Genomic DNA, 24,456 nt, shown 5'->3' with positions numbered 1-24,456 from the left:
GTTTTGGTCGGTTTCAGGCTAACCCCGGTACGGATTTCGGCCAAAAGCTGATCGTTGGCGTCCTCTGCCGGAACACCGCCCAGGTTTGCGATTTTCACCACACGTTTCGGAGCACCCGCGCAAAAGCTACTTCCGGCCGGGGGTTGTGGTGGTGGGGGAACCGGTGCTGCCGGAACCACAGGAGGTGCTGGTGGCGGGTTGGGCAGACGTTCAGAGGAAGCCGCCGAAGCCATCGGTGATTGGAAATAGAGCTGTGAACTGTAACTGACCGCTGCGAATCTGGAACGCGCCGTTTCGGTGCGCAAACTTTCTTCGATCGATCGAAATACGGTGAGAAATATTCGTACTGATAAAACTAATTCGGGCAAGTTATCTTATCACTGTGCCGGTGTCTCGTGGTGAATCATATCGCCCAAACAGTGCAATAAATCGACACAACCCCGCGTCTGGTGGGCTTCCGACTGACTGAGCTGGACGTCGGGAGGGATGATTTATGCTCACAGCCGTCCATTCAATTATCGTTGGTATCCAAAGTAGAATAAATACAGTTAGAAAGACAAAACAAATCAAAGAAACCCCAAGGAGTGGTACTCAGCTGTTTCAATTTTAGGCGGAGCCGACGAAGGCTCGCGTATGCTGTGCGTATGCTTCTGATCTTCATCTGCGCTTCAAATGGTTCGTTTGTTTTTCCCCACCTTGCCTATGTTGCGTGGTCGATTTTTTCTCATACTTTGCGTACCTCGATCGCGTCTCCACATTCGCTGACTCACTGATATTTCGCCAATCACCCGCGTGTGCTGCCTGCCTGTTGATGATGGATTTGGTTTCTTTTTCAACCCGAAGTCTTACGTCGTTCCAATATCGATGAGAAGTGATAAAAGTAAACGAAAAGAAAGAAAAAACCAAACTAAGCGCGCAACCAGAAATCGTTTCGATCCACCTGTGCGTGGTTGAGTCATATGCTGAGGGGGACAACATTTAGCCCGCGGGACAGTATTGCATCGGTTTTGGAAAGGTCAGATTTACAATTTTAGCGGGTTTTTATGGCCGTTAAATGACCACCAAGACTGTTCAATTTGATGTTTCTATGGTGTGCAGTTTTTACCCGTAAAGAAGGAGATTGCGTCACGGAGACGGCGGTTTTAATTGGATTTTAATACCAAAAATAGCTGCATTTACTGATAGGGAGATATCGACGATGATTGCATCCTTATCATCTGCCGATCTGTTTTCCATTTCGAAATGGCTACTTCACGATGGGTGATTGTTTCTATTATCTACAAATGTGTAGTCAGTCGATTGCAGACGTAGGCGCCATTTTCACGATTGTCTAGCAAACGTCTTAATGAACGACAAGGTTCTCTATTTTCTACATAGCTCGGCAAGGAGGTAATCGCAGTGTCGCCAGTTTGCTTCGCTAGCGATTTACTTTCCGCGGGTCGCACCGGGTAGACGGCATTACTTTTGCGTCGAAGGGCACGTCACAACGCGCTTCGTGCTTTGTGGCAGAACCGGAAAGCAACGTGTGTTGGACGATCGTCGCCGATCGTACTGATGATTAATAGCCATTGACTCACACACCACGGAGTCACTTGTAAAATATTCATCAATCGTCGCGTTCTGCTATGGTCAGCGGGAAGCGCTATCAGTGTCGAGTTCGAGACGCAGCTCGAAACGATCGCGCCCGGTTGATTCATACCCGATGAACGATACCCACTCGAGTGGCCCCGGGGCGGTCAGCGAACAGGAAAGGGTTCTAAATTTCCGTTTTTTCAGATGGCTTCAATAGATAGAAATGAAGCCATTGTAGAGAGTCGCGAAGAAGCTGCCCATTCTTTGGCAGCATGAGAACGTTTGAATGCACCCAATTGTGAGTCCGGCCGGCCGAACGGATGGGTAAATGCACCGGAACACTTGGCCATCGTGTTGTTGTTTTTTGGATCAATGTGGAACAGCCAACGGAAACAGTATCCACCAAACAGACGTTGATGATGAATCACCACGTGCTTGATTTGCTGGAATCTTGTTGGGGTGAGGTAAGGCACCAGGGTCATCCGTTATTGGGACCCCGTGGACCGACCGGCCTCACCGTGTGTGAGAGTTTACTCACTCGCGACTCCACGGCCGCGAGACACAGTCCGCCGCAGATCCTACTACACAGCGCTGGGCGAACCCCAGACACAACTCGGCAGTCACCGTGACCGGTTCGTAGCAGCAGCATCAACAGCAGCGCAGTGCGCGCGCGCTACTACTTCTCGCGCAACGGCAACACGTGATTCCGTGAAGTTTGGTGTCTTAATAACTGGATAAGAAAGTAACCCAATAAACCCGAACCCATTAACCTGCGCGCGGCGCGTCGATACGGGGCCGTGGCTGTGGTGTGTTTTTTTGACTTTCGAACTTTCGCTGATTTGTGTTTCAAAACTGTTAAAGTGGAGCCCGCGGTTGGCTCTCTCTCTCGCCAGCCACTTTCGAAGCGCGAGCCCAATCGGCGAACAAAAACACGGAATTTTAAGATCGCTCTCGCTGGTGTCGGCTGGTGCTTTAAACAGGAAACAGGACAGGGCGGGCGACAGGGGTGGCCGCTTCTGCGTCGAAATCGAAAATCGAACACTGGGCGCGAATGATAAGATATCTCGGCCGGCCCTATCTTAATGCGAACCGAATCCCACTCCGTTATCGGGTCGGTTGACGGGTCGGGCTGGGAAAGTACGCCCACGGCCCAGTCGTGAGCTCAACCTGTCCCGGTGTTAACGTGCGAACCCTACGCACATGGAGTGAATCTACGTGACTGTGTTCAAAAGGATAGGACTGTGACCAAGGGAGGTCCTTCAAATCGGTTGTGCATCGGTGCGTGATTTGCATCTAATTGGCGTCACATATTAGTGCGCTGCCGGTATCCGGTGTGACAAACAATGATTTCGACCACTCCGCCGCCACCACCGCCGCCACCAACTCCAGGGCACACCAGCTCCCTGGGGCCACTGACGCCTTCGAGTGGGGCCGCTTCACCATCGCCAACGAGACACCAGAATGGAACTTCGCCGGGGGGCGATCAGTCGGATTTTAACGACCAGCTGATGGCCGCCATCCGTAGCGGAATCAACCTGAAACCGACGAAAACGAACGATCGCAGCACACCGGGCTTCATCCAACGATCGAACGTAAGATCACCCGCTATATACGCGATTAGTTTGTTTGCGCCTTATTTTGTTGCACCTAATGCCACCCTTTTTATAAGCCGACAAACGGTGGCCGGTACGTGCCCCCAGGGAGATGTGGGGACTTCAAGGCGGCCGCCTCGAGCGGTCAGGGGTTTTTATAGGGCACACGTGTTAACAGACTGGCGGCTTTTTTGCTTTTTATTGAAGCCAATGTAACACGATCGACAGCAATCGGTAGCCATGAGGAGGGCTTAAGGATTTCTCGAGGATTGCACTCGAAACCTGTGGAGCGAAGTGTAATCGCTATCACCGACGAGCTATCTCATAAACACGTACCGAAACGTAACGTTGCCGTGGTTCGGTTTGTTGGCACGATCCGGTTTTGCCACTAGCCGTGAGATGCGCTTCCGAGATCCGCGCATGCAAATAAGTTCCGACCGCAAGTAAGCTAACCTTCCCCCCCGCTTGCGAGCCGCTGACGTCAACCTTTGACGGGGCGCGTCGTGGTGTTAGGGATCGGGAGGCGGTGCGGTGGCTGTTTGTGTTTATCCAGCTGAGATAATTGAGATGGTTCGAGCGCCTTCCCCGAGCTCGATTTGAGCCCCGTGCGGCCTTGAAGCCGTTTTATGGTAGCTCCAAACTCCAAACGGGGTGATGGTGTGCCGCCGACGTGGTAATGCGGGGGTCCGTTATCGAATTATTGATAAAGATGGAGAAACGGTCGATAAGGCTTCTAATATTGTGGTGCTGGGACCGCCAGATGGACGGAACTGACCGTGTTGCCTGCCTCATATTTTCTACCCTGCGCAGCGGCTCCCCGGGGCCCCTGGCTGACCAGCGATTTTTAGGCATCAATTATACTGGAAAGCCATCAATCGGTGGGAGAAAACGGGCGCGTTTGTGCTGCTGATTAGAGTGCTACTTAGCACAATTAGTGGCCGGCGCGGGGCCTTTTAGTACGCCTAACGCGCGCCGGGGAGTGCCAACCTTTGGGTTCCCAATGCCACCGGGATGAACAATGGGATGAAGCTCGTGGGAACAACCGGCCGCCGCCCCCGGCATGGGAATGTCGCTGTCGGAAACTCCAGTCTCTCAGATCTTGCCATCTTACCCATTGGATGCAAAGTATTGCCTTGCCCATTGTGGGTCACGTTGCGCCGGTTTGTGCCGGGCTTGCAAAAATACAAAGACTCCGGTTCCGGAAGCGGCGCCCGTACCGGTGGCCAGAGGTCACCACGATCAGAGAGAGAGCAAGAGAAAGAGAGCTGTGCCGTCTTTTCCGGGACACCGTCGAGATGTGTTGAAAAAGGGGGTAACAATGTTTGACGATGGCGACACCGACTCCCGGATGATGATTGTCCCCGTGAGGAGACGCCGCAAATTATAATTTTCATCTCGAAATTAGAGATAGAAACAATGGTAGCTGCGAAAATGCTGCAATGCTTTCTGTACGGCCAAAAAGAGACATTTCTTATGCAATTATTTAGGGGTGTTCATATTATACATTCCTTAACCTACATTTTTCGATGATGATCGTTGTCGAAAGCAATAGAAAAATGGTTGTCTCCAGTTGAATGCGCGATCATCTACTGATGGCTTCGACCATCTTCATCTCATCCATGATCGTTCGGTTGATGATTTCATCAAACGGGTTTTTGCGTTTAATGTTTGACAACATTATGCGTGATTTCATAAACGACCGCAGAGGCGACCGATTTCGTCTTAAATTTTATGTTCAGTAACCAGGATACAAGCAAAACGAAACCCCGGGCCGGACCCCGGGACGGTTAAAGGTTGGAATGACGCACGCATTCTTGTTTCCTTCTACCTCCACCTCTCATCGATAATGCCTCGGGGGTGCGCTGATAAGGCACGGCAAGTGGTAGACGCAAAAAACCTAGGAATGTTGCGACATTTTTCCACCATTCCTATCACGGCCCGGCAAGAGTGGCCGACCGTCGGCCCGATAATCGGCGAATGAGAACAATCGATAAAGCTTTTTTTTCCTTTCGCGGACGGGGATGCCACCCCCTTAAGAAGGAACGTAAAATGGAATATCATTTTTAGCGTGAAACTTTACCGCCGAACGCGGCATAAACTTAAACGAACATGAATCACGTCGATCGTCCAACAACCGGCGCTTGTCAGCGTTAAGTGACGTTGCCGGCGGGTGATGCATTGCTTGCACAGTTGTTGTTGCATTTTGCCGATCGGGTGTGGCCACACCCGGGCCACTAGGAACGGCCAGCCGGGCCACCTCTAACCGCAGAGTGTGGTATTTATTTTTTCTTGAATGACACCCGGAGCCTCCGGGGTGTGCTGTGGTTTCTGGCGAAGAATTAACGTATACTCGATAACTGGATAAACATACAGTAATTAACTAACTACATTAGTGACTAAAGCAAATAAAGGTCACGTAACCTCGGGCGCTTTTTTCCTACTCGGTCAGCGTATAACGTTGACAGTAATGGGGGTTATTATCGATATGTATAAAGGACAAACGGTTTTGCCTTGCCTTTATAGCCATCACTATCCCATGTCCTATTTACCATCCTTTCGAAGGCCTCTAAACATAGCTAACCTTTTACTTTCGTTCGTTTTAGGGTGTTTTGGATGAAAATGGCAAAGGATCGTGCGATTCTCCGGTGACCCCGGCCGACGACAAGGCGATCGACGTGATGAAGGATGCCCTGCAGGCGGAACTGCGCAGCACGCTGAAGCGAAAGATCAAACGCCAGGACATGGAGGCGGGAGACGGGACGAAAAACGAAGAAATCGAACGGGCGATCGAAGCTACGCGCAGCGAAGTGCAGCTCAAAGTGAACGGCCCATCGGTTTCGCCGGTCAACGATACCCCGCGGGTGGAGAACCCACTGAAGACGATTGTCGACGTGATCGACCGGGAGCGTGGGGCGGTCTTCGCAAATACGCAACCAAGTCCTGTGGCGGTAAAGAAAGTGAACGGTCCTGCAACGCGACCGGCAGCCAATGGGATCGCGTTACCCACGAAGGCTCCCCTTTCGAATGGAAAGCCAACGGCAATTACCATTAGCCCTACGCCGTGGAAGAAAAGTGTTCCAGTGTCACCGGCGCCTGTTGCGGACAGTGTGAAGCCTCAGAGTGTAGCTTCTAGTTCGATCAAAATTGTACCTACCGTTTATCCGAGCCGTCCTGAGGCTACCAACGGAACGGACAAAAGTAACGGCCTCTCGGTGAAAAGTCAGACAGCTCAGAGCATGAACACTCCACCGAAGTCTCCATTGGCTGTGGCCACTCAGACCACCACTAGTCCCATAGTAGCTTCCCCGAAAGCTACTACTGTTCCCACGACAGTGACCAGCAGCACGGTTATGTTCACGAATGGTGTTCCAGCGGCATCCAGCACACTCCCCAAAGCCAATGGAACTGCCTCCCCGAAGGTGGTCCTTTCACCCAGAACGACACCGGCTGCTTCCCCGGGCCCGTTCAGCAAACCAGCGAATGGCCATGCGTACTCAAATACCCTGCCACGGGTGAAAGACACAAGAACACAGGCCCGTATCGGCGGTCCGTACGCAAAAACTGTGTCGCCTCCGTCCAATCCTGCGGCCAATCGAACGGTAATCGTCTCGATCGGTAGCTTTACCGATAGTCCAAGGCCTTCGAACAACTTGGCGAAGCAAATGGAACCACTGACCATCGACACAACGTCGAACGGTACGGGTAGCTCAACCGGTGGCACGTCTTCACCGGCGACTCCGAAGGAGCTGCTGTCTCCGCAGGTGCGCAGTGGAACGGCTTCGATAAGACCCTCCCAGATCCGAACCCTGACCAAGGCGGGTAGCAGCGTGAGCCACACGGACATACTGGAAACATCGAAACCGATCGCCAAGCTGCCGGTCTCGCTGCTTGAACCGGTTCCGGTTCTAACGGCAGCGGCAGCCGCGTCCCCTCCACCACCAGCATCACCACGGGGCCCGAAACCGGCCTCACCAACGGTTGTGACGCCCCCTGCCAACGGACAACGCACCAACGTCTTCGAGAAGGCAACGAAGGACACGAAAAGTCCGCTCAACCGCTGGAATGACGGGAGCGCGGCGTCGGGTACGGCACGCAAACTGCTGATCTCGCACGGGCGGCCAAACTTTACGGTCAAGCGCACCAACTCGCGCCAAGGATTCGACGCGGACGTCCCGGACAGCAAGACCGACGGCGCCGTCAAGCCCGTGTTTCGCATTCTGACCGATCTGGAGAAGTTCGAACAGGAACAGGATCCGCCCCAGCAGCAGCAACCCCCGAACGGGCAGCAATACGTGTCGTTCGCGAAGGACCTTTCGAAAGCACCGAACAACTATCCGGATGTGGTGATCGTTACCAAGACGGTCCCCAACACGTCCCAGGCCCCAGTTGATCCCTTTCTGGCAACACTGAAGGACATCAAGATCGACATTGGCGAGATGAAGGTGGTCAACGCGAAAGACTCTTGAAGAACTGATTTTCGGCATACTTTAGGGCGGGCAAAACGGTCCACCAAAGGACCGCTGGAAGCAATACTAGGTGTAGACAGCTGTAGCTTATAAAGTTCTGTTTTTTTTATGTATCGTACAACGTACTACTTCCGTTTGATGTGATTCAAAATATAAAGTCATATATATAAAAACAAATCATTTGTGCTGCCTTCTTCGTACGAAGCCTTAGCCTACCGTATTGGGTTGTTAAATCAGTTTTGAGGTTCAATAAGAAAAACACAATTTTATGGGTTGAAATACCCTCTTCAGTGCGGTCTCCCTGAACAGCAATACACTTGTTCCAATGAGAAGCCAATTTACGAATTTCATTTTGATATTGGTTATACTGCTGCTCAATGAGATGGCTAGACATTATACTAAATCTCTTTCAGTATCTCGACGATTTTCCAATACGCTGCTGTATTTTTTCTACGATTTCAAGAGCTGTGTCTGTTTTTGGGCGTCTTTGACGTGGATCGGCTTGAAGGCTTGTACGACCACGTTTAAATCCAGAAACCACCTTTTAATGTACTAACTGAAAGCGAAGAGTCCTTATACACTTTCAACATTCGCTCATAAATCACTGCACGATACTTGGTTTTTTTCCGTTGCAAAAAATACTGTTACACGTCGATTCTAAATGGCATGTAAAAAACATTAAGTGACTGATTGAAATGAAACTTCACATACGTTCATATGAAGAGTGTACCAATGTAACAAAAAAAATTAGGCTCGTAGCAGCGTCGTCTGTTATCGACGCTCCGAATTTATTGAACAACCCAGTATTTGCGGTGACCCAAGCTAACCTAATCCAATCCAAAATGGAAAAATATGCGTTTGTTATAATAGCACAGCACTTAGTAGGCTAATTAAACCGTAATGTTATGGGCACCAGGGATCGATGTCTCGTGTCTGAAAATATGTATCGTCCGCTTATGATGGTATCTTCAATCCAAACGATGTGCGGCGAAACGTCCGTAATAATTAATTTTGATTCACAACCCTCATTGAGCGATGATACTACGCCATAGATGTAGTTGGGATCCTCTGGTTTACCTCTATCATTGGTCACCGGGGCTCCGTAGTCCATCTGGAAAAGCAAAAGTGACTCAGCAAAGATCTACGACCGTTACAACCGTAACTCACCGAACAAAGTGGCGGCACCTTCTGGACTCTATTGAGGCAGCGGATCAAATCACTACCGCGAAGTTCATCGGCTTTGCAATCTTTTGTGTGCTTAGGTCTAATCGAGATGGTTCTGTTCACCCCCTGCGAGGAGTCCGATGGCAAGAGCGGTTCCGATGGTCCGTATGCGCTAACTACAGGATGGGTGCTCCATTCGCCGTCAGTATGACGGTTCCAAAGGCAGGACGGGCGATGTACCTTTTTATTCGTGAACTTTGCTATCTTCAGGAGAGCGACGTCGTTTTCTGGACGTCCTCGAATATAGCTCGGGGACACATAAACTTCTTCGACGGCGATACGTTCTTTGCCATCATAAGAAACATACAATGGATCGCCGCGGTTGGTTGTGACACAGGATGCGGACGTTAGCAGATACTGGTAGTCGATCAGCGTCGCTCCACAATCGTACAGGGACGGCGCAGTGTCGTTCCAGATTAAACCAAACCGCTGAAGCGACTTGTGTCTTGGAAAATCAGCTATAGTGACTGTACTGTTTTGGGGCCCAAAGCAGCTCAAATGTTTCGAACATTCTGAAAGCAATACAATATAAGGGCTTTTGCCACTGTTTCTTATCATGTAGGTTAGGCTTACCTTCACCGGTCAAAGTTTGGTTCACCTCCCGTTCGATCCAATCGATGTAAGAACTGATCTTAGTATAGACTTCGATCGGCTCTGCCGGTCGGTCGTGTACGGTGAAATGATACGGTGCCCACGACTAGAGGAACTACAAAGCCTCCCACAGTTGGCCGTTTCACGTCGATCGGTGCAGCTATGTCACCCTCGGAGGCTTCAAACAGATAGTTCGGGTTCATACAGAACTGATCGTCTCGTAATCCGTTCGTCAAAACCAAAGATCGTTTTATTTGCTCGTTGCAACTAGACTGCTCAATCTTGCCTAACCTCACCCGCATCAACGTCAAGGTTTCTTCAAAACCCTTACGTTTGAGCCTGATGGCATCCATTGGCTCAGGAGGTAGCGAAGGTTCTCGCCACAGACACGCCGGACAGACTGCCGCCGAGAATCTGATGGGCTCTGCCAGTTGAATCAATGCTATATCGAAGTAGAACTTATATCTTCTGAACCGCGGGTGCACAATAATGCGGCCGATTCCGACGTGTTGTGCATATTCGTTATCCTCTTCTCTCGCGAGATCGGTGTCTCCAATTTTCACCGTGTTCGGAACACCTCTGCATCGGAGAAGTTGGAATTGAAAAATACTCAACTCAAGATTGAATTCATGTTTTCGATGAAACTTTTTCGGGACCTTACGTGAACTCCTCATCCACACAATAGGCTGTAGTCAGTACGAATTCATGGGTTATCAGCGACGCACCACAAAAATAGGTGAATGTTCCATTTGGCTCAATCCTACCAATGATCACCTAAAGAAGTGGCATCATTTAAGCAATGTTCAAATGATTTTCACTCAGTACCTACCATGTGCTGAAATTCACGATACACACGAGAGTCACTATCAGATTCATGCTTTGAATGGAATTCTTCTGGCTTCGAATAGAATCTTCTTATGCAATCTATTGAGATGAGATCACAATGCTGTGAATACTATTGTGACCTGAAAATGCTTTAACTTACCATCCATCGATGTTCTGCTAAAGAAATCCCTCGGGAGATCGTACGAAAAGGATGCTTGCTGACCGAAAGCACCAATACTCAGCAGAAGCAGTGATGCAATGAACAGAGTTCTCGCAGTTCTACACATGATGCTGATGATGGACCAAAGCAAACTGACCCTTGGTGAGCCGTCGACGTTGTTCCTGATGCCGCGATTCTGCTGTTGGCGTAACGTAATTGATAAGAAACCTGGTTTTGCTGGTACAATCAATCCGAAGCTCTACTGTGCGTGAAGAAGAATGAAAGAATACCTAAAGAGGGGTTCTAAGAAGTTTAAAATCACTTGCTAAAAAATCCCCGAAACCTGTTTGTGTTGATCACGAATGACCTTCGGGGGAATTTGATCTGCTCTGGACACTCGCTAAAACAGTCGTCAATTCCATCTTCGAAAGGGAAAAACTAACTTGCAGAAGTAGCTTGAAAATGATATATATTTGTTTCGAATTGAAGCTCATCCTCCAAGAAACTTTACTGCCGAACTGTGAGGGACGGCGGTGGTCACTCCCCGACCAACTCACGCCAATGATTCGACGCGGACGTGACAGCGACGCCAAGCCCGTGCGTCGCATTCTGATCGATCTGGAGAAGCTCGAACAGGAACAGCCCCCGAACGGCCAGCAATACGTGTCGTTCGCGAAGAACCTTGCGAAAGCACCGAACAACCATCCGGATGTGGTGGTCATTACCAAGACGGTCCCGAACACGTCCCAACAGGCCTCAGCTGATCCCTTTCTGGCAACACTGAAGGACATTAAGATCGACATTGGCGAGATGAAGGTGGTCAACGCGAAAGACTCTTGAAGAACTGATTTTCGGCATACTTTAGGGCGGGCAAAACGGTCCACCAAAGGACCGCTGGAAGCAATACTAGGTGTAGACAGCTGTAGCTTATAAAGTTTTGTTTTTTTATGTATCGTACAACGTACTACTTCCGTCTACAAAATATAAAGTCATAATACATCGATAAAAACAAAACATTTACGCTGCCTTCGTCGGTGGGTCTACTTTATACAATAGTCTATGCGCTGCTGGCGAATGATGGCGTCCTGCTTCAGGCATCGTTCCTTCAGCCCAGCGATCTCCTTCTGGAGCGCCGATATGGTGGCATCCTTCTTGTCGATCGCTTGCTGAACTCTGGTAGGGGGTGTACAGTGAACGAAAGTTACCAATCGGAAGTGCCCAAAAGTGGCCAAAACCGTATCCGTACCTGCAGTAAATTCGTTCGATTTCACGCTCCCTGTCGCGCTGCATATTGCTCATGTCCTTCTGCACCTCACGGCGCGCTTCGTCGCGCATCGTTTCCTTCTCGCGCAGCAGATCGTCGCACAGCTTCTTGGCGTGGCTCAGCTGGAGATCGGTTTGCTTGGCCGATGCCTTCATGTTCTGAATCGTCGCTTCCGCCTCGGCTAGCTTCACCCGCGAGTCCTGATACTTTTGCTTCAGCAACGCTTCGGCAGCTTCCGCCTCTTTCTGTTCCGCTTCGTGTTTCTCCTTCAGCCGGCTACGGAAAAGAAAACGTTAGTCTCCAGCGAGGACGCCAATCAACGCCATTTACCTCATTCTAGTGTCAAACTCTTGCTCCTGTTTTTGGGTTTCCGCCGTCACTTTCGCCACGATCAGATCGATCTGCTGGTTGCGCTCGTCCCGGCACTGGCCCCGGATAGCGTTTTCACGCTCCTCCAGCTCGCCCTTCGACTTTCGCTCGTGTTCCCGCTTCCAGATGGCAAAGTCCGACTCGAAATGCTTCTGCAACTTGGTCAGCTCGTCCTGGTGTTTCGTTTCGCGCTGCTTCAGCATTTGCACGTACTCCTTCTGGGCAAAGTCCAGGTTTTTGCTGTTCTCGCGCTTCAGCTCCTCCAGCTGAGCCTCGGCGTACTGGGCCTTCCGGGCGGCCTCCTTCTGGAGCCGTTCCTTCTCGAGGTCGAACTCGCTGAGCAGGTGCTGGCGTTGCTGCTCGAAAATGGTCCGCTCTTCCGTGACCTGCCGGTCGAAGCGTTCGAGCAGAGCCTGACGTTCGCGCTCGAGGATCGTCTCGCGTTCCTTCACCAACCCTGCCCGAACGTCCGCCTCGTTCTGTTCGTACTGAAGCTTCAGCTCGCCGAGCGCACACACCAGCTCGTCCTTGTGCTGGCGCTTCAGCTCGGCAATCTCCTTCTGGTGCGTGGCGGTCATTTTGTTGATCTCCAGCTCGAGCCCCTTCACGGTGAGCTCTTTGATTTTCTTCGTGTTCTCCCGGACCCACTTCTCGCGGCGAATCTTTTCCGCCGCCAGCGCCGTGTCCCGGGCCCGCTCCAGTTCCGTCTTCAGCCGGTGCTCCCAGCTTTGGTTCTGCGAGTCGAGCCGGCGCGTCAGCTGCGTTACCTTCTCGCACAGCCCGGACTTATCCTTGATCAGCTGATCGATAAACTCCTGGTGTCGGCCGATAATGTCCTCGTAGTGCTTCTTCTGCTCTTTCAGTTTCCCCTGCAGGGCACACTTTTCGGTCCGTATTGCCTTCACCTTGTCCGCCTTGACGTTGGCGATGTGATCCTTGGACAGTTGCATCGCGTTGCTAAGCTCGTTGGCACGGAGCGACAGTTTGATCACCCGTCGGGCAAGCTGATGCGGTGGAAGCTCCAAAAGGTCGGTCATTCTAAAAGTAGGGGCAAGAAAAGGGGGTCAAACAGTGTCCACCGATAAATCCTGCTCATGCAGGCGCTCACTTGGGCACCGCCTCGATGTAGTCCGGCTCGGCCGCAAACTCCATCTCCGAGCGCTCCGAATCCGAGGGTCCGAGCGCACTGCTGCCGGTGGTGCCTTTGTAGACCACCTTTCCGCACTTTCGCTCCACCTGGTCGAGGTACGAGAACAGATCCTTTGCTTTGCTCTTCTGCTGGCCCGCGGGGTCCCCTTCGCAGCCCGAGCTGGCCTGCGAGTCGGTGCAGTCCAGAATGTTGCTCAGCCGATACTCGACTTCGTGCTTGAGTGCTTGAAAATCTAGAGGACGTTGGGGATTATTTTACATTCTCCGCCAAATGGGCAACGGGTTTACCTAGCAAAGGAACCAGACTAATCAGGCTGCTACCGGAAAACATACTAAATAACTTACGATTTGGGCAAAAAGGTATGGAACAAATGTGTAAAACCGTGTAGCGCGCTTGCATAGCTCTACGTGCAAAGTGTACTAGATCAACGATGCCCATGGAGCTTTCCCCGCTGTCTGCCTACTAGATCTAGACTAGTGACTCCACTTACCAGACTTTTGTTTGGCACTGCTGCTGACAACCGAATCCTCGTCAAAGTTCGACTGCACACTACTGATAGTGGCCTGCTCGTGACGCTCCGGATCTCGGTTGGCGTCCGCAAACGTGGCACTGTACGCCGGTGGTGGACGTTCGGACGTATCGGCGGTGGTGTCTGTGGTCACCGGAGAACTGTTGATCCTTGTGGCACTCTTACGCGGCAGCTCGTCGCGGCCCTCGTCCAGCGTGGCCGTCACATCAGTGTTCACCGGAAACGTGTCCTCGTTGCAGGACATCCAGCTGACGACTTTGTCCATGTGAAACTCGGAAATGTTGCTATCCTCACGACACAGACCGACGGAGTACTTCCGCGAGCCACCGCCGGTCCCATTGGCACCGTTGTTCTGCTTCTTGGCGTTACGCAGAATGGACTTGTGCGTGTCGGCGGACTTGGGCTTTTCTTTCGCATTCCTTTTCGAAAGCAGCACATTTTTGGGCTGCCCCCCGATGGACTTGCTGCTGCCGGCGCTGCCACTCGCCAAGCTGCTCCTGCTATCGGATACAATGTTTTGTTCCTTCACCTTGAAGTAATTCTTGATCACCGGGTTTGCGCCGGAGTCCAGCCGGTTTTTGTCGCCCGTGCCCGACTTTCCCGACTTGCCGCCCGGTGACCCTCCGGAGGAGGATGACGAACCGCCGAACTGTTTCTCCTTGGGGCCGGTCTTGGCGCAGGATTCGTTGTTTAGGTTGCGCTGAATGGAGGCCACCTCCTTGGCATCCGGTGGCGTCGGGTCTGTCGGGTGCGTCCGTTGTGGGCGCCGCGAAGGCGACTGTTCGGTGATGATCTCGTTGATACACTCGTAGTACTCGTTGATGACGTTCTTCTCCAGCAGTCTAGCTGGCCGTCGGTCACAGGACCGGTCCAGCTCCACGTCCGTGTCTTCGGTCGTACTCTCGGCGGCCTTCGTGGAAGACGTGAACATATCTTCGGGCGTCTCCGAGGGTGTGAAACACTTCGGATCGTACGGTTTCGCTCCGGAACTCAGCAGCACTCCGGCGTCGTCCTCGTCCGGGGGACGGTGTACCGCCAACCGTAGCTCCATATCGTGCCGTCGGTTAAGGTCCTCGATTTCCTTCTTGTAGTCTTCGATGATTCGGTTCGATTCGCTCACACCACAGACGGCCTGGGAAGACGGTGGGCTCGCTTGGCCATGCTTGGCCAGAGCTCCCTTACCATCGTCACACTTTGTGTCGTAGCCCGACGTACTGGTCGTCAGGTCATCCTCAAACTTAACGCCACCAAACCGGACCGTCACTTCCTCCAGCAGCTGCTCGTCCGTGTAGCTGGACCCACCGAAGGGCGGCGCTGGTTTCTGATCCAAGCCGCCCTTCAAGCTGGACACTTTCACCGCTTTCCGTGGTGGCTTCGGCTGACTCGCCCGCAGACTGTGAAATTCGTTCTCCTCGAAGTCACTGTAATCGATCTCGTACGGATCGTTCGAGCTGAAGCTGACCCGGCCGGGTAGATCCATCTTTCGGGCCTTCTTCTCCGGCGACACGTTGTTGTTCTTCTTCGCTCCCGTGCCCGATCCTTGCTTCCGGTGCAGCGGTACCGCGACCATCGGCAACGGAGCTGACCGTTTCTTGTCGGCCGCCCGCTCGGCCGGCTTACCCCGCCATATGCCCTCCAGTTCGGCCTCGTTGTTCGACTCCTGTGTATCGTCCATCTCGTCCATGCTGCTTTCTCGTTCCTCCTCGTCCTCCTCTTCCTCCTCCTCGGAACTGTTTCTACGTCTAGCCCGCCGACTCCGATGATCGTCTGGCTTCTGGGGCCGCTTGCTACTACCGCCACCGCTCGTCGATCGTTTGCGGGGTTTGCTTTTGGAGTTGAGGGACGATTGCGTTTGCTGACGGCGGAGTTGGCCAACACGTTCCGCGTTTGCTGGCGGTCCGTGGCCACCCAGCTTCGGGGGCACTTTCGATTCCCAGTAGCGTGAGGTCGGTTCGGTGAGCAAATGTTTCAACAGCAAACTCGACGAAGAGGTGCTTCGCTTCGAGAGCTGGTGGAACGGGGAGGTCAGTCGGCTACCGGTACTCGGGCTCCCGCAGGACGACGGGCGCTTCCGGTGGCGCGCGTACTGTGTGCTGTCGGCCGAAAGCGGACGCCGGATGGCGTGGGGTCCGGGCCCCGAGTATGGCCGGTTGGTGCTGTGCTGCTGCAGTGCCGACCCGGGGCGCTCCCTTTGGTTTGTGTTGTTCGGCTTTTCGCGCGTTGCTAGGCTGATCTGTCAAAAATCGGCAGCACCGAAAAAAAAGGATCGCATGTCAAACGTAATGGCGCACCATGACCTACCTTGTTTTGGGCAGTGGGCAAGCTTTCCATCGCCACTATTTCCCTCTTCTCACCTGCGAACCATACAGGCTTAGCTCCATACTGCTGCACAGAAACATCCGCTACGCGATGGCGGGCGAACACATGCCATTTAGTGTGATTTTCTCTGATGAAACACTAAATTAAGCCGAGTCCCTGCGCCAAACGTCGTCGTCCGCGTCGTACAAATCAAGCAAAATGTTTTGTTGTTGAGCGCTTGTAAATATGGCAACCGCTGCCATTGATACGTTGCCAGGGGCAACGTTGTGCGGGCTGGAATGTTTTGAGGTCCGTTTCTAAGGCACTCGAAAATGCAAACAAACCGTCTGACCACGTGACTAGGCAAGGAGTTTGGTGATGGAGACGCCACGCTCGGTTTGTTGTGGCGACTCGGGACACTTGTAGAACCTAGCTCTGTCAACAAGCGGTCGGCCCGCAGCATGCTGTGGAATTTAAATTGCCACATGTCTACCCAATTAGGGAGCGTTTTCTTACGTTTACGCGACTGATTTAGTTTTCAAAACACTGATCACCCTAATAGTAGAACACGCCCTTAGAGGTTCGTCATCTTTTCTCACTTGGGTTGCACGTTTTCCGGAGTGAACTTACCGATCTTCGGTGGCCCATCTCACTGGAAAAGCGCCCGCTGGGAGAATTTAACCCTTTGATGTAGCGGCCGCGCTCTCGCAAGAATCGTGTTCGTGAGGGACTGCGATAGACACATACGCCGATGCGCCGTCCTGACAGAGAAGGAAGCGTCATGCGCGACTCGCGGCTTCGCGTCACACTCGTCGCGGATGCCCGCGAGTCGAGGTCCAATCGTTCGCGGCCCGTTCGCAGTTGTTCGTAAATGCTCGGACCGTTGAGACGCATTTTCAAAACCGTACTCGCGAGAAGCGCTAGTAAGTTCGAATCATCCCGAGAAAAGAGGAAACCCCGCACAGTAACCACCTTTTTGCGTTTCGATTTTTCAGCATCATCCCCAACCAGAAGCTGAAAAACCAGTTTGGGTCCAAGACCAACACACACGACGCCGTACTGTATCTGTGCGACAGTTTGTGGTGCCGAAGAAGAGGAGAGAAAAAAGATAGGACGACGCCATTAGACCCCCCTGTGTCCCCGTGCCACCGTGCCCACGTGCATCGTTTGCGTGTGTGTTTGTGCTCGGTGCGTTTGTTGCGGCGCAGAAAAAAGGGAACGCGCGAGTGAGGGATCCGCGTGTGTGCGGCGAAGTTGCAGTTGGCGAAAAAAAGGCAGCAAGCGCAGCTGCTCTCGAGAAGTGCCCCTGTTTTTCCGCGGTCCCGCGTGCCCCGTGCGAGAGCCGGTTCAAGGCCAACGTTTTCCACGCCTCCACCCCGCGCCAGTCACCAGAAGTGCCGGCCAGAAAATGTTCAGCGGAATCACCGGTGAGTGAAAGTGAAGCGAAGATGAGTCCCGGCGCAGCGAAGTTTCAAATTTATTGTGCAATTTCGATGCGGCGACGCTTCTTATTACGCATCGCATCGTTTTCGTTTATTTTCTGCACCCCAAGAATGCCTCAAAGTTTCCAAAGTCCAACCTCCTGGTCCCCCCACTTGGTATGCGGCGGCGCCGCGAGGCCATCGTCGTCAACCGACCGAATTCGGCGCTTGGATGGATTTGAATTTTTAATCGATCCTCGCTCTCGGTCGGTCCCTTGGTGGCGTTTCCGTTCCACACAACACACGTTTACACGCCCTGGGAGATGTTTTGATGGCATTTCCCCCACCACCCCGCCGTTCTGTGTCCCGTTTCGTAAGATTACTGATGGCGGTGGCGGCCGCTACATGCGCGCCGCCATCGTGTCGCGTCTTTTGGAATTCGAATCATGCGCGCTTCATTAGCCACCACCCCTCTTCCGGAGCGGGCGAAGGAAGCTGCGGTGGTGGTGGAGTGGTCATGCTCCAACTACAGCGGGGGGTCAACTAATTCGGTGGCCCCTGTGTGCCGATGGTCCGTGGTCCTATCAGCGATCTGTCGTCCGGTCCCTCGATCAGGGCTCGGTAATTGCTGAATGCTATTATAATTTGATTAAATCTTGCTTCTTTTGCTGCGACTTGCGCGACCTCCACGCCTTTCCAAAGATCTGTGTCACTCACAACATCATTACTGCCCCATATTTTGACTCATGACTGTGTTTTTTTGGAATCCATCACCCTTTTTTCTTGGACGCCGCAGGAGGAGCCAAATGTAAGTTGTCAACAGAGTCGAACATTAAAACGCTTTAACTGTGCCACCGATAAGCTTCTCTATTAGTCCCTGGCGTCGATAGTACCAGGATCGGTTAACCCGTTTATTATTCAAACCCACGAGACTGAGAGTCGTGTCCGGCAAACAATTCTTCCTCCCAATGGCGGCACATTGCTGCTCCAGTTCTGGAAGAAAATTATTGATTCCGGTGTGGCGGAGAATGTTTATTATCATGCCATCGGAGCGTTGTTCGTCTGACTTTCAGACGCAATGCTGTAAAAGAATGTTCTACAATCGATAATGTAGCGCTGGGCCGTGATGAAGTCAGAGCCCTGGAATTTGCTAAGCGACTGAAACGCTGCTATAGAGTAAGGCTTCTGGCTGTGGTTAAGTAACGCCTCGTGGCAGCGATTACTGCCTTCAAATTAATCCCCACCCGATGCAGTCCGGAATTCCTTTCGCAGCATATTCGTTGCAAAGATTTCCGATGCTTTTTTGCCCCGAAAGGTGTGTGTGGTTTGACCGACATCCGGTCGCCGCTTGGTTTCTGTTTTGAAATTGTAATGACATGCGATTTTTTAACATTCCTTCCAAACGGTTCATTGAGGCGTGTAAGCACTCTCGTTTGCCCCGTGTGTTCGTTTGTAATGAACCGAAATGCCTACTCAAGGATGCCCCTTTTCAGTGAGCTCTTCATTCGAGTTAATTCCGTCTGCAGATACAGCGAATTGTTGATTTAGCGAGATTTGTGATATTCTGGCGCACGGCTCAGCGGGTACAGCGAAGCGGAACGAGACCGCCGGTATAAACACACGAGAAATAATGGCCGAGAACCTATCTTCTCATCCTGCAGTAATCCGTCCGGCACGGGTTAAAAATAAATCATCTCGCGCGCAACAAAGTCGCTACGAGCGATCCTGAGCGTAGCGATATCAAGAGCCGGAACACTTCCTGGGAAGGGCTGGCTTCTCGCAGTAAATAACTAACATTTGGAGTTACATAAAACATTGCACTCCATCGCCGCCGATCCACACGCCAAGGACAACTGCAAGGGCGAGGCAATCGACCGGTCCGACGGGGAACATCTGTCCGAAAGGAACCGCGGTCCGGGCACGGTCAAGAGAAGTTCAGGAGTTCAGACATCACTCCGGTTGGCCTCTATTTCCATTTCAAATGTTGCGGTCCCTGCACAGTTTCGATTGGCCATTCGGTCTTCCTGCAAACGGCCGGACGTACTTGTGAAGAGTAGTGAAAAGCGGAGCATAAATGCGAGAGAGGTTTCCCGTGTTTCAAGAGGCTTGAGGTTGTGAAGACGATCAGCGCAGCACGTCTCAAGTAGCGCACTGCGTATGACATCATCGCCCATCGCGTTCGTGTGCAAACCACCTCCAACATCATCGCCGGCTAAAAACGGAACTCTGGCCGTAGTCGGCCGGGTCCGGTGGCTTGCTGCATTAAGTGTTCGTTTCTGTTTTTCTTTTTGGTTGGTTAGGCTGGCTGTAATAATGATGAGTCTATTTCAGATTGATTTTGATGTAGCTTCGATTATTATATGCCCTCAGATCTACCAAATGTGCTCCAAAATCTGACCCTCAATTGCTACCATCAGACAGCGTCCGTTGGAATGTCCGTTTTCGGTCGCTGTGTTTCGAAAACCCTACGACCTTTTGCTTCTCGCGCCTACATCCGCTCCATTCGGATGGAAATGTTTACACTTTACTGCACAACATTGATTAGCGTTGCTCTGGCGAGATTCCAACCTGTTCTTTTGTTTGAATAATATTTTTGAACTACATGAGTCAGCTCCCCAGTGGGGTCAGATGGGCGCCGTTGTGAGTAGTGGCGAAGAACTAGCACGAGCCAGCAGCGTGCCCGTTGGAGGGCACACCCCCCATAAAACTCCCAGCGAAGCCGGGAATGTGCTCCGTTGTGTGTACGGTGCCTGGCTCGGGGTATATTGTATCCCGTATTCCGCTCCCAGCAGCTCCCGATCGTCATCGACACATCATCGTCGTCGCCGACCTTGGCGCGGTTTGCATCGCGCTTGCTTCTCACCACGCGCGCTGTTCGGATGACATCAGCGAGCGACACGTCGGCTCACAACATCACAACCCACCGGTGTGTATGTGTGCCACACTATTTTATGGCGGTGGCCTTCCCTGCTACTGCGCAGACGACCACAACTCTCAAGGGAATGTAACAAATTCGTAGCACGTTGATGGGGCATCGCTTTCCGGTTCTGTTGACTTGTAAACAAACGCACCCGCGTGTCGGGGTGGCCCGAAAAAATGAATTCTAGCAGCCGTATAATGTTTGAAATACGAGGTCACTGAATGTCCACTTTCCGTTACAATTCCGGTTTGGGGTGCGTCCCGTTACACAGCGTCGTTGAAGAACCTCGGCAGCAAGGCGGAGGGTCTGTTCGACAAGAAGAAGAAGGAAGCCCAGGATCTGACGAACGAGAAGGTGCAGGCGGCCTCCAGCATGGCCGAGGACCAGGCCAAGAAGACGCAGGAAGCGTTCACCAAGACCAAGGGCGAGGCCGAGGCACTCGCTTCGTCGGCCGCCGGTGAAATCGATGCCACGAAGCAGCAGGCATCAGCCGCTGCGGAGACCGGCGCCCAGGTGAGTCCACCGGATGGTGTTCAACAGCCTCCTAATGTGTCCTAATACGAAATCGTTCTCTTCCAGGCGGCCGGAACTCTGATGGACCAAGCGAAACAGGCGGCCGAGAATGCGATCCAGCAGAGCGCCGTCGTCGTGGAGAAGGCGGTCGAGGAGCAGATGAAGGTGGCCGAGGAGAAGGTGGACGAAGGGATGAAGCTGGCCAGTGCCGAAGTCGACCGGAAGCTGCAGGAAGCGAACCGGTTCGCCGACGAGAAGCGTGGCGAGCTGGAGCAGGTCCGTCACTTGGGGGCAAACGACGGGGAAACGATCTAACATCGATTCATCCTTTTCGATTGCAGAAAGTAACCGAAGTAACGGCAAAGGCACAGGACACTGCCGCTACCGGTGCTGCCGGGCTGCTTGGCAAGCTGAATCTCGGAAAGTAAACGGCCACAACGTGTCCCACGGAGCGACAACGGAACTCGTCGAAACGAATCTCCGGAAGTAATCCTGTAGCACCTTAAGATATATGCTCTTTGCACACAGATTTGCGCGTCGGCAGCAGCAGCAGCAGCTTCGTTGCGTCGTTGTTAGCCAAGCAACGTGATGATATTAAGCTTTTTGGAAGATATTTTTTAAAATAAAACCCATTACTATTAATGTGTACCGTCGGTCCGAGCGGCCTAGGACCAGGGATGGAGAAAGGAGCTAGAGAGAGCGGGGACGGAGCGCAAAAAGGCACGACGAAGCTTCATAACCGTCACACAGAAGCCATATACGGAAGTTTATACAACTGATCGTACAAAGCATAAGCACATTTCCACCGCGATATAATATGCGCCACATGTGATAGTCCAGCAGAGACCGGCTACACACGCTAGACACAGCAGCAGGGAACCACCAATAGAACCGAAAGCCCTCCCCCAATGGCCGATGCGCCGTCGCCTTACAGCCACGAACCTTCGCACTTTTGCAGATTGTACCGAATGCCAACAGACGCCTTAACGTGTTGTAATTACCTGCTCCGTGTGTTCCGTGTGTGTGTTTTTCTCCATTGGAAGGGCTTAATTTTACATACTTTCGACGGCCACACGATGGCCACACGAGTAATCGATCAGCGACATTCGGAATGAGTTTGGTTTAACAGTCGGTCACCAGTCTTTTAAAGTGGAAAAATAAAATTCTTTTAGCAGCTTAAGTAATACAAAATGGAAACACTAAGCTTCTTGTTTGTGGCCCTATGTGGTTGGGTTAACTAAAGATTTTAAGAAATCGCTTTCAATATTGTAAACCACCAAATACACACTGGATGGCACGAATACGCGTAAACGTTTTGTTTTGTCCGAAAAGTATCCGGAACCATGATTTTAAAAGCATTTCCCTGCGATTCGGAGGTCGTTGAAATATTGCCTTCGAAACGGCTCGTTTAAAAAAGGCGCTCGTATGACCGTTCGACAGCCGCCGTCAGTTGTTTTTAGTACCAACAGAGATTTAGAACAGGATGGTCAGTTTCGGTAAAGAAAGGTCAGGTTCAAAAGTCAGGTTTGCATTTCTTCTAGTTCTTCTTCTTGTTGTTTTAGAATTCGAAATTCGAATTTTCGAAAGAGCCCGGGAACGGCGGGTCGGATCGAAAAGTCAGTGGAAAAGGTCAGAAAATACACAGAGTTTCAAAATTCAAACAAAAATGCGCGCGTGTGGATAGATAATTTCCCGTCCGCGAGGTCCATAATCAGGTTTTTCCGCGCCCTCACCCGTTCAACGACCGGACCTCGGCAACCGTGATCGATTTTCACAATCCCGGTGCATTGTCCAATCCTGTTGGTGTCCAAATTGTTTCGAAATCGTGCCCCGCAGAAAGCGTCTAATGTGTATGTGTGTATGTGTGACGCTGGTGACAGGCCGCTGTTTTGGCGAAACGCGGCTGTGATCTGCGATGCGATCGGATCGCATCTTGTGAAACGTATCGCCAGCGAAAGTCGGCCACCGGAGGGCAGCAAACCCCTTGCTGGCGGCCGTACACTTGCTCAAACACACGGCCCCACCGCGCAAACATAGTTGGCCATTATCAGCCCGCGTGTGTCCTCGAAGAGAGCTCGGTGAACTACGCGAGTACGTGACGGGGGAAACGAAGCCGAAGCGGCAGCAAGTGACGTCCGAAAATTGATTTGCCACTAAGGCCCATCGATTGGCTCGATCGATCAACGGAGTCGTGAGAGTGTGTTCGTGTGTGTGTTTGGCAGAAAAAGGGTTGCTAAGAAGCGAAAATATACGTCACCGCGTTGCGAAGACGCGCGGTTGTCCCGAGATTGAGGGAGAAAAGCTAAACTCGACCCGTATTCAGTGCCTGGCGGATTCAAAGGTAAGTGCCCGTGTGGACAGCATGGTGGGGGCAGAGTGTTACGTTAATTATGTTTGCTTTAAACCGTTTCCTCAGGTCCTCGAAGCAATTAGCGAGGAGTTTTCCTTTCCGTGAAGTGAAACTTTATTGATTGGTAGGCTGTGCGATTCGCTGAAGTTGGCAGGCAGCTGATGGGAAAGAAGGAGAGCGAGAGAAAGCGAGCGAGAGAGAAAGAGCGCGACAGCATTGCTATGCAACCGCGGTTTTCGTTACGTACTCGATGCGTTTGTGGAGCGGATGCACCATGCACACACACACACAGAGCGGGGCACGATGGGGCCACACGGCTTTCCTCCTTGACTTGGGAAAAGGCTTATGGAACCGTTTTGTTCACACCATAATCTTAACCTCGACGAAAGTGTTTGTTTGTTCGATCGTGACGGCCTGGCCCGGTCCGTTATCGACCACGCCACTGCGTGTGTGTGTGCGTTGGACGCGCGATCTGCTGTCATTCAAAGTTTGGAGCGGATCCGATTAAAACGCCGATCGCCCCGATGTCGGTCGGTGTTCCAGGAACGCGATCTCTGTGTGTGCACCGGGCGGCCGGGAACTTTGTTTTTGTTTACCTCGCCGGCGGCGGCCCCTATCTCTGGAGCCGGCAACGGGTGCGTTTGCCTACACACGTCCGCGGGGCCAGGTAATTCGTTAATTTACGGCCCCATAAGGCACAGCAGAAACTTAACCTCGTTAAGGGCCGCCGCCGGGGCGAATAAATCCAACAGCCGAGTGACAGCAGGTAAACACAGAATGTGGCTGTGTGGCCATCCGGCCCGCCTCGGCCGAGTGCAATTAGTGAACGGGCAAGGTAAAACGGCACCCCACATTCCGAGATCCGAGCGGGTGGCTTGGAATGCTGGTCACATTTTCTTTCTGGCCTTTTTTTGCCCCGTTGCAATCGACCCCTTCACGCGCCGCTGCCTTCCACCTTGTTTAGCGGTAAGGCCAACGGTGGCGGTTTCATATTTGTTTCTGAGTTTTTATTTGAAATCGAAAGAAATCGTCGTCGAGCCGTTAAAAGGCAACCAAAATGAATGCTTCTAGTGGCAATTGTCGTCCGTTTGGGCACTGGACTTCAAAGAAGGAAATCCCGATGGCCGACACTTGAGATTAATTAACGATTCAATTAACCGCTCTTTACAGCATTCATGTGCGCACGGAAAGGTTGGCAGGAATAGACCTTTC

General features: G+C 52.1%; 3 protein-coding genes across 4 annotated transcripts; 2 read left to right on the top strand and 1 right to left on the bottom strand.

The window, feature by feature from the left end:
• The first annotated feature begins 2,823 nt into the window (after nucleotides 1-2,823).
• On the top strand, nucleotides 2,824-7,741 carry LOC128278249 (proteoglycan 4-like). The gene is made up of 2 exons (XM_053016931.1): nucleotides 2,824-3,164; nucleotides 5,768-7,741. Exons 1-2 carry the CDS (start codon nucleotides 2,916-2,918, stop codon nucleotides 7,628-7,630), a joined length of 2,112 nt encoding a protein of 703 aa, XP_052872891.1. The 5' UTR covers nucleotides 2,824-2,915; the 3' UTR covers nucleotides 7,631-7,741.
• A 3,729-nt stretch (nucleotides 7,742-11,470) lies between these two features.
• LOC128268014 (centrosomal protein of 131 kDa) lies at nucleotides 11,471-16,129 on the bottom strand. The gene is made up of 7 exons (XM_053005001.1): nucleotides 16,097-16,129; nucleotides 15,126-15,975; nucleotides 13,704-15,005; nucleotides 13,172-13,445; nucleotides 12,025-13,101; nucleotides 11,677-11,970; nucleotides 11,471-11,603 (listed from the first exon to the last, which is right to left on the bottom strand). The coding sequence occupies exons 1-7, from the start codon at nucleotides 16,121-16,123 to the stop codon at nucleotides 11,471-11,473; spliced, it is 3,957 nt and encodes a 1,318-aa protein (XP_052860961.1). The 5' UTR covers nucleotides 16,124-16,129.
• Nucleotides 16,130-16,907: 778 nt separating this feature from the next.
• Nucleotides 16,908-21,540, top strand: LOC128269457 (translation initiation factor IF-2). Of its 2 annotated transcripts, XM_053006922.1 has the most exons (6): nucleotides 16,908-16,963; nucleotides 17,036-17,467; nucleotides 18,258-18,269; nucleotides 20,653-20,894; nucleotides 20,961-21,170; nucleotides 21,236-21,540. In XM_053006922.1, the coding sequence occupies exons 2-6, from the start codon at nucleotides 17,449-17,451 to the stop codon at nucleotides 21,320-21,322; spliced, it is 570 nt and encodes a 189-aa protein (XP_052862882.1). In that variant the 5' UTR covers nucleotides 16,908-16,963; nucleotides 17,036-17,448; the 3' UTR covers nucleotides 21,323-21,540. The 2 variants fall into 2 exon arrangements, with proteins under 2 accessions (XP_052862882.1, XP_052862881.1); XM_053006921.1 differs by lacking the exon at nucleotides 18,258-18,269.
• Nucleotides 21,541-24,456: the final 2,916 nt, after the last annotated feature.

This window comes from Anopheles cruzii, chromosome 2 (genome assembly GCF_943734635.1).
Source record: "Anopheles cruzii chromosome 2, idAnoCruzAS_RS32_06, whole genome shotgun sequence".
Classification (NCBI taxonomy): Eukaryota; Metazoa; Arthropoda; class Insecta; order Diptera; family Culicidae; genus Anopheles; species Anopheles cruzii.
This window is presented reverse-complemented; position numbering and strand designations above follow the sequence as displayed.